At 37.1% G+C, this 13,687-nt stretch overlaps 1 protein-coding gene across 3 annotated transcripts in view; it reads right to left on the reverse strand.

The window, feature by feature from the left end:
* The window catches only part of LOC110832080 (uncharacterized), a 32,100-nt gene extending 18,543 nt beyond the window's left edge, over positions 1 to 13,557 (reverse strand). The window contains exons 1-4 of one of the 3 annotated variants that reach the window (XM_022068732.2): positions 13,470 to 13,557; positions 10,389 to 11,098; positions 6,582 to 6,822; positions 725 to 1,111 (exon numbers count right to left, since the gene is read on the reverse strand). In XM_022068732.2, coding sequence (XP_021924424.1) covers positions 725 to 1,111; positions 6,582 to 6,822; positions 10,389 to 11,071 — 1,311 coding nt within the window. In that variant the 5' untranslated portion in view covers positions 11,072 to 11,098; positions 13,470 to 13,557. Of the gene's footprint in view, positions 1 to 724; positions 1,112 to 6,581; positions 6,823 to 10,388; positions 11,099 to 13,368 lie in introns of all 3 variants that reach the window. The other 2 variants (XM_022068731.2, XM_022068734.2) reach the window with 2 other exon arrangements.
* Between the last annotated feature and the right edge of the window lie 130 nt (positions 13,558 to 13,687).

The raw sequence follows: 13,687 nt of genomic DNA on the forward strand, positions 1-13,687 counted from the left end.
TTGGACTGTGATGCTGTGTATTCACATAGGTGATTACCAATGTCTCAGAGGAATACTGGTAACCAACCGTCTATATCAGGGTGGTCCAACTTTTTTCCTCGCTCGGGCCAGAATAGTTTTCCTGTTGGACCCAAGGGTCAAGAAACCCCTACTGTCACTATTTTTGCATTATTCAGAAATGACAAATTACCATTGCATGTGCTGAAATATAAATTTTATTTAAATTTGCACAAACTACTATAATATTGTATATTATTTTAAATTTTATCCTGCAACAACTTGCATCTCTCACAATTTTTACCTGGAAAACTCACACAAATTATTTGAACTCCGCTGCTTTAACAGCTTGTATCTGACACAATAACAATTTGTACCTGTAGAACGTACATCTTATGCTTTTAAAGTCAGTGGCTTTAGTGAGAACACTGAGAAAACTGTTCTTTAACAGTGACAGAATACCAACTTGGAAAAAAAATGGGTTTGTACTAACTAGTAACAAATTAACACATAATTTCACGGGCCGAGTTACAAGTGGTCGCGGGCCAGATCCAGCCTGCAGGCCGCCAGTTGGACCACACCGATCTACATGATGACAGAACGTCACAACCCAGATGACTGCAATGTACTGTACATTTTTACCAGGGTAAAAGTCTCATATCTAAACTAGTACATATTGCACAGTACATCATGTAATTATCTTCTTCTGTAACAGAAGTAGTATTACCTTGATTAGACTGGTAAGGCTACTGGAAGTGGCCGACTGGAACTGGATATTATTGTTTGACTCTACAGATGTTGCAGCTAACGTGTGAGCAGTGGTGAGGTTCACAGGCCCATTACTCCTTTGTGAAGGTTCATCTGTGCCACTACCAGGTTCCTGCTTTATTGGGATAAGTGAGATGGACGGAGTGATAGTTGTGGCTACATCCAGCTCAGATATGGTGCGGGCTGAACTGTTTCCACCATTGCTTGCACCTCCAACTGTGTGACTGCTTGACGGTGCATTTGAGTTGGAATCAACTGAATGTGGTGAACCAGGACAATCACCATTTACTCGCTGTGAAGAAGGTTCTAAGCTTGACTGAGAGTTGCCTCCCAAAGGTGGTTCACACTAATACAGAACAATAACACAATGTCAGATGTTGACCCTTTGAAGGGTGAAACTCAACTGCATATTTACTTTTCTACTGCCAAGAACACATAACAAAAACCTGTTCAAAAATCAGTCACATGCAGTAAACGGAGAAAGTAAAAAAGGATGCTTTCTGAGAATGAAATGGAACTCACAAATATACCTCCTGATGAAAATACCAATTAATGAAGGCTACATCAGGTTGCATGCATAATTCCCACTGGCCCTGCAACAGCTGTCATGTAACATATCACATTAAACCTTAGACTAGACCAAGTCTTGCTCTCCAAATAACCAGACTGTGACAATTATGGGCTTTAGTCGGAGCACTCACTACGAGAGGGCAGATGAAGGCATCAGTCACAGCTGTTGGTTTCCTAAAACCTAGTAATTTATTGATGATTAAATATTAAGTTATAAAATGTAGTTAGTCAATCAGCTAACACTATTAACCTTTTAAACTTAAAATTAAAATGTTAACTTCATGTGTCCATTGCATGTCTGTTTCCAATTCCCTACCAATTACAGCTCTTAATTCCTGACCTCAGAACTTGTCCTAACACCACTCATCGCCCTCTTGTCCGTGTTTCTAGTTTGTACACCAACTTGCAGCAGTTTAAAACTTCAAATTACACAAAATTAGTAAATTATAAACTAATTGTTCAGCAGTTTTAATAATGATATATGTATGCTGCTATTAACCATTAATTTAGTTATAAATTATGTGATGGTTAAGCTAAGACTCCTTTAACCAGTACAAAGTAAATGTAACAATGAGAGAGTACAGAAAACCAATGGTCCATTGCAGGAAGAGAAACAGATGTGCTGATAACTTGACGAAGCTGTTTAGAAATGCTTCCTTCTGGACATGAGTGAATGATTTCTGCAATTTACTTACAGAAGATTATATTTTATCTTCTCTTGTTCAGAACAAAGAACAGAGTTTGATATCAGGATGCACACTCTGAACACAGGACAATAAAATCCTCCAAATTCAAATGCTTCTTGCAGAGCAGCTTAGTGATGGGTCATAAAGATTCATTATTTACTTAATTACACTATGAAAATACAAAATTTGTAAAGACATCTACTTATTAAAACATGGATATACCTCACACTTCTACTCCTGCATGTATCTATTTCTGAGCAGGTTTCTATATTTAACATCTGAGGTTTTCACTGCAGCTGATCTGCTGTGTAGCATTTTGGCTGTGTGCCAATGTTTCAGAGGAATGGTGGCATGCAGCCAAGGTACTTTATGGTGCAATAACCCAGAAGATCATCAGTACAGGTTTTCCATATACTTCTAAATATTCATGTAATGCTGAACATAGATGGAATGAATTAACATTGTTACAGCTAAGATGCACAACACAAACACAAACACTGTTGGAACTAAGCAAGTCATAATGAAATGTCATAGGTCAGAAGGTTGTGATATTTCCTGTCATCCACACTTCTACACAGGGCAAGTAAGTACATCAATCATCACTTTACATCAGGTTTCTGATGGCATGAAATATAAACTTTTAATTTTGTGTCCACAACAGACAACTAATTTGAAGCCATTTTTGACAAGAACATGTTAGACACTGGATGAATGAAAAATACCCCAAACAAAATTTGTAGAATTTAATTAAATAATTCTATGTTTTATAAACGAGATGTGACAATTAAGTACCCAGAATGCCCGCATATATGTCATATCATGTTACAACACATCTGTGGTTGCATCTTGTCTGCTGATGAAGCAAATAAGGCAGTAGTAGCAAAAACAGTGGCAGAGTTACACAAGCATGTGTTTTTGTCCCAGCAGAAAAACGAGGGGCAGGTTTCTGGAGCACGCAACAGCCATCCTGAAGAACACTCCAGAAGAAGAGTTCTAGAAATGTTTTGAGCAGTGAAAACGCCAATTCAGTGTATTGGTGTGCAAGGAAAATACTTCAAAGATGTGCAAGTAATTAGATACAGCTTTCACAGGGGCATTCTGGGAACTTAACTGTCAGACCTCATGTCTGTCCATCTGTCTGTCTGTCTGTGTGTGTGTACATATATGCTGCCCTAACATGTAATGACACAGACTGATATTATAAGTCATTATGAGTTAAGCAGCATAAACCATGATATAACAAAAAAAAAGATCAAAATTGTTAGATAACAGGCTAAATTGCAGTGGCTGCAGAACTCAAGTCAAATGAACAAAGATAATGTGAACAACATACAACATGAATCTTGCAGAACTTTCAGGGCCAAAAAAAGAGAATATCTGGAAGAAAAATTAATGAACGTGATACAAACAGTAGAGACAAAAATATTCAGAGAACTACAAAGAGACATACGTGAATTTAATAAGGCCTAAATAACTAGTTACAAGACGAGAATGATGATCTGCTTGCAGACTCCCGCAGTATTTTGAACAGGTGGAAGAATTACTGTGCCAGGTATTGAATGTACATGAAGTTAATGATTTTAGGCAATTTATAACCCATACCCTGGTGTGGACCTGCAGAATGAGAACACTGTCCAGGCCCTGCAGTGACATCAGTATGTTGCGTTGTAATTTCACTTGCTTCAAGTACAGCAAAGAAGAAATTACTACCAATTGTAACAGTGTGTGAAAGAAATCCATCTTTTGCTGGGAAGAACTCATGTGTAAACACTGATCCACGTCACAAAACATACAGCTACAACTTGAGAAGGCACAAATCACCAGGCACTGGTCAAATTCTGACAGAAATTAACCAACTAGGAATGAAGGAGGAAGTAACACATTTCATTCTGAGAGCCACAAGCTTATTAACTGTATCTGGAATAAGGAAGAATTTCCGGACCAGAGGAAGGAAGAGTGTTAAAAACTGATCATAGTATGTAAGATTTGAGGTTTCACAGCAGTAAGTCTCAAGATTACCGTCTTCTGGGTTATTGCAATTCGTCACCCGGATGACTGAGGCAGTATGACCTCTGAACCGCTTGTGGAAATCTATCAGACTACACGGCGCAATAACTCAGAAGACAGCAATCTTCTGATTATAGTAATTATCATAGAATATCATAGTTACCAACTACATGCAAAATTTTATCCAACATTCTTCTGCAAAGGTTAACTCCAAATGTAGATGAAATTATTGGATATCGTCAGCATGAATTCTAACAGACATTGGGGGGGGGATGGGAAAATACATCAGCTATTCATGGATTTCAAAAAATCCTAAGATAGAGTTTGATTCAATCAATCAATCTCATTCAATTTGTTTTTTCCAATTAAACCAGTTAGGTTCATTAAAGTGTGAATGAAACCTATTCAGTACTGGACCCCTTATCCAGAAAGCCTGGAAAATATGGCTTTTTAGATTTTCTAGATTTTGGATCTTTATGAAGAAGAATATTAATACAGAAAAAATAAATAATATAAATTATATGTTGAGGTATGCTTTAGCATATTTCAACAAATCGTTACCAATTTGTTTTTCTTGAAAAACAGAAAAATCTCTAAAATCTGGGGTGGTATGACCTTCTTCATCTAAAAAACACACAAAGTCATACAATTTATGTCATCAACTAATTAAATAAGTGCAAACAAGCTACCTTTTACTAGTGGTAAGAAGACTGTAAAGTGGCGTCAATCGCACATGTTGGCGAGTCAAAGAACCAAGATGCACCAGTTTTAAACAATACAAGCATGGGAAAATACTGCTGTAAAAATCACCAAGAAAAAATGCAGATTTTAGATTCTTCTGGATTTTCAAATGCTGGATATGGGGTACAACACTAGTAGAATCCACACAAGGAAACATTTGTCTGATGCATTTCTTACTCAGAATGATCTGAAACAAGGAGATAATTTATCACCACTGCTTCCAACTTTCCTTCAGAATATGCAATCAGTAAGGTCAAATAAAATAAAGAGGGTGCTGTAATTCAGTGGGACGCATCCGCATCTGGTCTGTGCTGATGATGTTAATAAGCTGTATGAAAATTCAAATACCATAAAGAGAAACACAAAAGTTCTATTAGATGCTAGTAAGGAAGTTGATCTAGAAATAATCACAGAGAAAGCTAAGTGCATGTTTACATCCTGTCATCAGACTAGAGGACAAAATCATTATATAAATGATGCAAATAAATCCTTTGAAAATTTGGCAGGCAGAGTTATAATATTTTGGGAATAATGCTAACAAATCAGAATTGGGTAATTCATGGAATGCTTACTACATGCAGTTCAGAAAATATAATGAGGAGCTCCATAATTCATACTCTTCACCAGATATTGTTCATTCACTCACTCGCTCACTCTATGGTGCAGGATATTCTTTGAAAATCCAATTGTATACTCGGCATGTCAAAAAATAGCCCACTTTCTTTATGGAACCCAAAGGTTCATGACCATGTTCACAAAAGTGTGCCACCAGACTACCCAGAGCTAGCTGCATCTGGTTCACTCCATCGACTCCTATCTCCCAAAGGTCCACCTAAACGATGTCCTCCCACCTACACCTAGGTCTTTCTAGCAGTCTCCTCCCTTCAGGCCTCCCAATCAATACCCTGTAAACACCCTTCCCCTCCCCCTTGCAAGCTGCAAGTCCCGCCAACCTAATCCTCCTCGATTTAATCACCCTAACAATATCAGGTGAGGAATACAGGCTGTGAACCTCATCATTATGCAATTTTCTCCATGATCTGTCCTCTTCCCTTTAAGGTCCAAATATCTTCCTCAACAGACTGTTCTCCCTCAGAGCGAGAGACCAAGTTCCGCACCCATACAGCACAACCGGCAAAGTTACATTTTTGTATAGTTTACCCTTTAGTTTTCTGATACAAGCTGGGTAACAAAATATTTTGGACCGAATCATAGCAGGCATTCCCTGAATTTAATCTGCTCACCAGAGTGTTAGAGTGACAAAATCAAGGAGGATGTGATGGCCAGCACATGTACCATGCATGGGGAGATGAGAAATACATACAAAATTTTGGTTGGAAATCCCGAAGGAAGGAGACCACTTGGAAGACCTCGCCAATGATGGTAGAATATTAAAATGGACCTTAGGGAAACTGGCTTTGGGGATGCGGATTGGATTCTTGCGGTTCAGGATATGTACCAGTGGTTGGATCTTGTGAACATGGTAATGAACCTTCAGGCTCCATAACAGGCAGGGGGAATTTCTTCTAGCTGACTGTATCATTATCTTCTCAAGAATAACTCTGCTCCATGGACTTCATTACAGTTATATGATAAGCAATGGGCATATAGGTAATAATACATACTGCACCTGAGAAGTGTAATGCAATTTAGATACAAAAATGAACAAATAGTCTTTACATTCAAAGCAAATATAAAAAGTTCCAGAATATAAAGCCTTATGTTTGCATATCCTTACATTAAACACTTTGAACTGTATGAAAATATAAAAGTTCTTAGAACTAAAATGTCAATATTCCATGTGAACCACACCTGAGCAGGTGAAAATGATGCGGGTGCATCTGCCATTGATATCTCAACATGAGGAGTGAGGAAGTGCATTGGTGGAGTGGCGTTGTCCACTGATCTTGCTCCCATTGAGTCGCCACTGTCACTGTACGTTGCTGCAACACTCAGATTGCAGCTCACCTCCAGTGGTGAGCAATGGCTGCCTTGTAGTAATGAAGATGCACTGGGTGCACTTGGTCCAGGATTGTCCAAGTCAATTCCATGTCTGAATTGATAAATTATAATGTTAAAGCAAAGCACAAACTAAAACGTATTTATTCCAGTTGCTAATAAAATTATATAATGTGCAACAATACAATTTTAAGCAATAATGTTAAATAAATTACTTACTGTCTACAAAATATGGTACACACCTTATGAGTAAAATAAAATTACACCTGCCCTCCTGCAGAGAGCTCATTTATAAAAGTAAATTAAAGCTATCCCACTACATGCCATGTAGGCACTCAGGAGGAGATAAGGTATAGCTCCTATTCAATCTCAACCTCAGCACTAGATGAGGTCAAGTGATCGGCATCATGCCCCAGCTGTGTTTTACCCCCTGGAGAGAACCCCGGTACTCATTGGACAGGAGGCTGGGTGAGCCCCAGAGCTGAGGCTAGAAGAAAAATACTCTGCCCATCGGGGATCGAACCCGGATAGTCCAGCCCATAGCCCTCATTTATATCTTGAAAAAATGTGAAGAATCTTCCCTTCTGGTCATAACAAAACTGTGTCAAAAAATGGAATAAATAGCTTTTTAGTTTCTGATACCCCAAATATACATATATATATAAAGATGATATTAAAACAGACCTTAAAGAAACAGTAAGTGGTTTGAACTGGATTCAACAGGTCCGGAACAGGATGAAATTGCGGGCTCTTGTTAACACTGTAATGAACCTATGGGGTTAGCAAATGGCAGGAAATTTTTGACCATCTGAGTAGTTTCTCAAGAAGGACCCTGCTCCATGGAGTTATTTTGTTGGTTGTGATATTGTGTGTCAGGTAAGGGCTGTGACACACCTGAGAAATGGTACAGTTGTGCTTGTAGCATTAGTCATAAAACTAGCAGGAGAAAACTTAAGACCTTGGAGAAAAATATGTCGCAATGCTATTTTAGCCTTCAAAACCACCAGAGAACTACCCCAGGAATGAACACAGTGTCCTGTGATGAAAATCTGGAACCCAAGTACTTGAGCACTGGAATTTACAACATCAATTGATCTGGTACAGGGCTCACTAATAGGTCTGCAAATTGATGTATGATCTGTGCATGAAACGTCTGAAAATTTGCAGTCTTCTGTTTAAATAATAGACAAGTGTTGATTGGTTGGTGATCATTTTTCAAAGTGACTATTAGATGCAGGCAATGTAAAAACAAAAACATATCTCTCCAACACAATATTTATTGACTCTTACCTACTCATCTTCTTATTAACAAAACAAATGAGTGAACTGTAATTTAATTTAATGTACTGTACACAAGAATTAAATCCCTGTGACCTACGCCACCTGGAAAATTATGTGCTGCACTACTAGCAGAAAAACAATCATTCTTGTTCTAAACTGGTGTCAACTTTACTGGTAATACTTTACGACAGCGGAAGTAATAGAACAGTCAGTAATGACAAAACAAATTAATAATGAAACTATGAATGGCAGAAAGCAACAAAAATGTGTGAGAAATATCTTTGTACTAAAGACCAATGTTCTCCACTCAGGAATAAGGAGGGGGGTATGCATGCGCACATCACTTGCCTACAAAGCCGCCTACATCACAAGTATTTACCTAACTCACACATATAGACTGTATACTCCTTATGTTTCTCTAAAATACACGAGCACATTTTAAACATTTTCTCCTTTCTCTACTGATTCCATTTCTTGTTGGAAACTGATTATTTACAGAACAACATGGATTCAGAGGGCTCTGACTTTGTATTACACACTAATCAAATAATGCAATGTATAACCTATGATGTATGTTGAAATATATGTGTTGGTTGGTTGTTTGGTTGGTGATCATTTCTCAAAATAACTATTTTCAGTTAAAACAGCTTCAAATATATCTGTCGAAGGATTTGAAAATCATGTAAGAGGATAACCATGCTACAGCATAAATGTTCATTGCTAGCTATTTTGCTGTCAGTCTTGAAGTGAAACTTTTTAGCAGTACCTTAGTGATGAATCAAACACAACAGGAAATAAATATATTTTAAGTATTCATCAAGGCAATAGTTTTCACAAGAAACTGACTGAATAATGACCTTACAGCTAAGAACAAGACATACAAGAAGCTAGTTACCATGTCATGCACAATATGATCAATGATGTGAACTCCTACAAATTTAATTTCTGTTAAGATGGCTGTCTTCTGGGTTGAAGCACTGTGTAGACTGGTAGAAGATTACCTACTTAATTTCTCTTGATACTTATACATACAAGAGTTGATAAAAACCACAAAAGTTATAACACAAGCGTTGTTTCTTCCACAATGTAAATAAAAATTATATTTAATTTTAAAAAATGTGTTCTGTATAGTAATATATGAAATACCTTAGTAACACTCTTCTATTTTATAAATGGTGTAAGTGTACATTGCAGCATTTGAGGTTTTCATGGTGCTGAATATAAAAATGGCTGTCTTCTGGGTTGTAGCGCCATATAGTCTGTTAGAAGTTTACCAATGTTTCAGAGATCCTTGCTGCCCTCCAAACCACTGGTAAACTTCTACCAGACTACATGGCACTACAACCCAGAAGACAGCCATGTTCCTAAGTGCACACAATTTGTCTGATAAAACATGAACCACTGTGGGTCCTTCAGCACATCTGCATATCAAAGTACTGTTTTTACACAAAGGTCCCCAGTGACTGTTTTAGTAGTTACAAGGAATGAAGCATTCAGTGCATGTCTTTAACTGGAGAGGTATAACATGGTACTCAGTACTGACTTACTAAAGTATATCATTCCTTGGATGCTTAAATCTTGACTTAAATGAAAATCAGGTTGGAGGAAAACTCATATTTTCACTTTCTTTCACATTCCTCTAATACCTCAAACAAGAAATGAGCTTTCATTCATATTAAAATACAATTAGTGCGTACATACATTTTTATACACTGATATGTGAATATTATGATTTTTTTAATATGAAATATTCACATAAAACTTCTATTGCAACTGCTCTGTAATCTTTTCCAACAGATGCAGTAAACAGCTTCTGCTGGACTACGTAAACTAGCAAAAACTGTTTATGCTTAACACTACAAATGCACACATGCCAGTTTATGAAGTACAAGGAGACTTTTAATCCTTTCTCCGCAGAATATTAAAGCTGCATACTCACCCACGTGCGCCGAGCTTCAGTCTTTGTTTCCTTCTTGGTTTCCTTCCCTCTCTTTCCTTCATCTCAGAAAATTGAAACAAATTACTAAGGCAAGGAAGTTATTATTGTACTAATGTACTTTTCCTCTCAGCGAGCAGTGATTACTGCACCACTCACTGCTGACCAGAACAACTAAACTAATGGTTCCAAACAATTTCTTCAAGAGATAGTACAATATATACTATTTGTTCCTGGCCATACATATGTAAGAAAATTAACAAATAATAAACAATAAGTGCTGACATCAGGGGACAGTATAACACAGCTGAAGCAACATGTGCTAGCCTGGGATTACATTGGTGTACCAGTCAAAGGGTTACAAGTATGTCCCAAAAACTGGCCAATCTTCTCTGAGGTAAGCTAGTAAACAGCATTTCAGCTACTTTGTGAATGATTCTTACCTGTTGAAGAAATGTACTCTTAAACTCTTCATGGATCCAGCCCGATAGCTGCACAATGGACAGGATTTTATCATGTCATTTTGCCCTACATGCTCATTTTGAAAGTGGGCTCGCATAGCAATTTGACGCTGAAATCCACGGTTGCAGATTGGACAATGATATGGCAGAGTTTTTGTGTGTGTTGTGAAGTGTTCAGCCAGGTGGTCCTTGCGAAAAAATCTTTTCTGGCACACTCTGCACTCGTAAGGCTTAACACCAGTGTGGCGCATCTTATGGCGTCGCATATTTGCGCCATTTGAAAATTTCATGTTACACACATCACATTCAAATATTTTACGATCGTGACCTCGATGTGCCTCTCCCGGTGCAGAAGATTCTCCCTCACCACCCGAGCATCGTGAAAGATGCGTAAGCAATGCGGCACGAGACAGAGTCTCATAACTGTCACATCGTTCACATCGATGGACTGGTATAGCACCATCACTGGAATCATAGTTCGTGTTTAGAGTACCATCCGGACCACCCGATGCTAAGGGACTCCCTTGTCCACCAGACTGATCAGCTTCATTGTCTTGATCACCATTTTCCTCATTGCTGTGACCACCTTCATTCTGAGTGCCAGAGTCAGCCTCATTTTCATTTTCTGGTGTTCCATCTGTCGAGCTTCTGTCTGGCTCTGCCATTCTCTGCCTCCTCACACTGCCCACTGCCTGTTAATTAAACTCAAACTAAGTGTGCTTGTGAGTTCAGTGGAAAATTTCAATGATTATATATGCATTTCTCAAAGAAAGAAAAAAAAACACAATTTAAAATTAATACCTCCCTTTTTACCTGCAATGGAGAACGTGGCAAATATTCTGCATAGCACAAAAGAGAATTAAAGAAAACACAAAATAAAAAATAAATATATGCTGATGACACCTGAACATTAGTTAGGTTTAAAAACGTACGGTTTATTAATAAAGCTGTCGGTACTTCTGATTATACAGCACTAACAGACAAGATTATTAATGGAAAATAAATTATAATGAATGGAAAATGAAGAAATCATGGACTAATTTAGGGTAAGCAAAGGTAAGAATATGAATATGGCTATAAATTTTGACCGATGGTAATTGCCAACAGCATATGCCCTGTAGGTTGGCAAAATTTGACACCTCTTTAAAACACATTATTCTTGCATTATACCAAACATCTTGGCTCAGTGGTTATTATGTCTACTTTGTATATTGCAGGTCCCAGGTTCAAATCTCAGTACAGAGACCTGCTATCATAATTGATGTTTTTATGGTTTTCTTAAGTCTCCCCAGGCAAATGCTATGATAGTAACTTAAATTATGAAGAGACTGCAATGTCATGATTTTATTACAAGAAATTCCACAGCTGACTACAACAATATGAACCAAATTTTTGTTTGTAGAAAAAAAATGAATTTCATGAAAAACTGAAGGGTTGCATCAGGTGACAATGAAATTGTAACTACACTATCTATCTGAATGTGAGTTACATATCGATACAATAGAATTTCCTTAGCTTTTAAACGGGCCCCTTATAAGCTTTGTGGCTTATACAGAACAAAGATTATGATAATTTGTTTTGTGGAGGTAGCATGTCAAAAATTAAAATTGTTTATGATTTTTGCATCCCTGCACCTCAAAAACTGCAAGACAAGGCACGCTGAAATTTTGCAAGAATATTAATTTCTGTGGAGTCCAAAAGCTTGCCAACTTTCACTGAAATCTCAAAGGGTCAGGTTGTGGACTGACTCAAGTGTGTCAAGATTTCCAGAAGACAAAAACCTACATGACATATACCGTCAATACTGTCAAAAAACATAGTGACAGTCTGCAGAATATAGCTCATTATTAAGATTATTTATTCTGTAACAGGCATAACAACCACTTTTAACTAAGTATAACAAACTCAAAACAGTCTGAAATGGATGTGTATGGTGGCTACAAGTTATGAGACTTGTATCTGATACACCCCATGCAGAAAATTAATGAACTTTCACGTTTTTTCTCAAGTATGTAACCTTCAAAAATGAAAAACAACCCACACTTTATACTTATTAACACAACAAAGTTCTTATTTAAATTATTTCCTTTAAAATTTTATTTAAAATGTGTAATTTTGGTTCTCTGTATGCTCTTACTTCTTTGATTTAATTACTTAACATTAGGTTAGGTTAAATTCAGTATATCACAAGAATGAAACTGCCATCCCAACACCTCAGTCATTAGTTATGAAAATGATAGTTCACCTAATTTATACAGTGACATATGCTACTGAAGCCAGGACATACAGCAAGAAAAACTGTGTTTACATATTCTGCTACATTTTAACTCAGTATACTGCAGGCATGCTATTTTTTAAGAGTGTAAGGTTAAGGACTAATGGAGCACCCATAAAGCTTTCTTCTCTGCTGAATACTGTCAAATTACCTTTGTCCTATTGAATCACATCAAATGTTTCTGACAAAACTTTGCTACATTTCATGTTTCTAACACTGAATTTGTTTTCGTACCAATTCTGTTTACAATTACTGGAAACTGATGACATCTACACATGACCAGAATACATCAAATACCTCAACACAGCAATACCTACATCGGGCCATCGAAGAAACTTAACCTAATTGCAAATGATGAATTTAAAATGCATGACGGAAAACTTTCCAACGTCTGTCTTTTACACATAAAATTCTAACCTCCAGGTTAACAAAACAAAAAATTATGGTCAATCCAATAACCCCAAAAATTCGAAATTTTGCCAATAACCTTGTCTATAAATTTGTATACGCTTCACGCTATTTCTTGTTAGGCGTCGTAAGGACCTGGATTCCATTTCCAGGTTACAAGCAGGTGAAAAGACAGCTATGGAATAAGCCTGAAACGGGACTTTGAACTCGAATTCCTAACACGTTATTATATAATATGACAAACAAAGTACTATTAGAATACTGTACATTAATACTTACATATCCCCACGTACAAACAAAGTTTCAGTTCATTCATTTACAAACATTTTTCAAACAAAACTACATTACAATTCACGACCGCATTAACTCCAGTGACCTACCGGAAGTAGGAAGTGTTACAGGTTGTAAATTTCCGCTTGGTTTCTAGTACAAGTTACAGCGTATTTGATACCTAAGTACGTAAGTATCCAATGTGTCCTGACATATTTAAACTTTTTGAAAGTAAACATGATAAGTCATATAGGTCCTCATCTTGGATATGAAGCCCCCAAATAATGCAAGATAAATATAAGAAAATAGGTACAAATATTTGGTTACG

Source organism: Zootermopsis nevadensis, unplaced genomic scaffold, assembly GCF_977971745.1.
Source record: "Zootermopsis nevadensis isolate Lab colony 2312 unplaced genomic scaffold, Znev_1.0 Znev_ptg000061l, whole genome shotgun sequence".
Classification (NCBI taxonomy): domain Eukaryota; kingdom Metazoa; phylum Arthropoda; class Insecta; order Blattodea; family Termopsidae; genus Zootermopsis; species Zootermopsis nevadensis.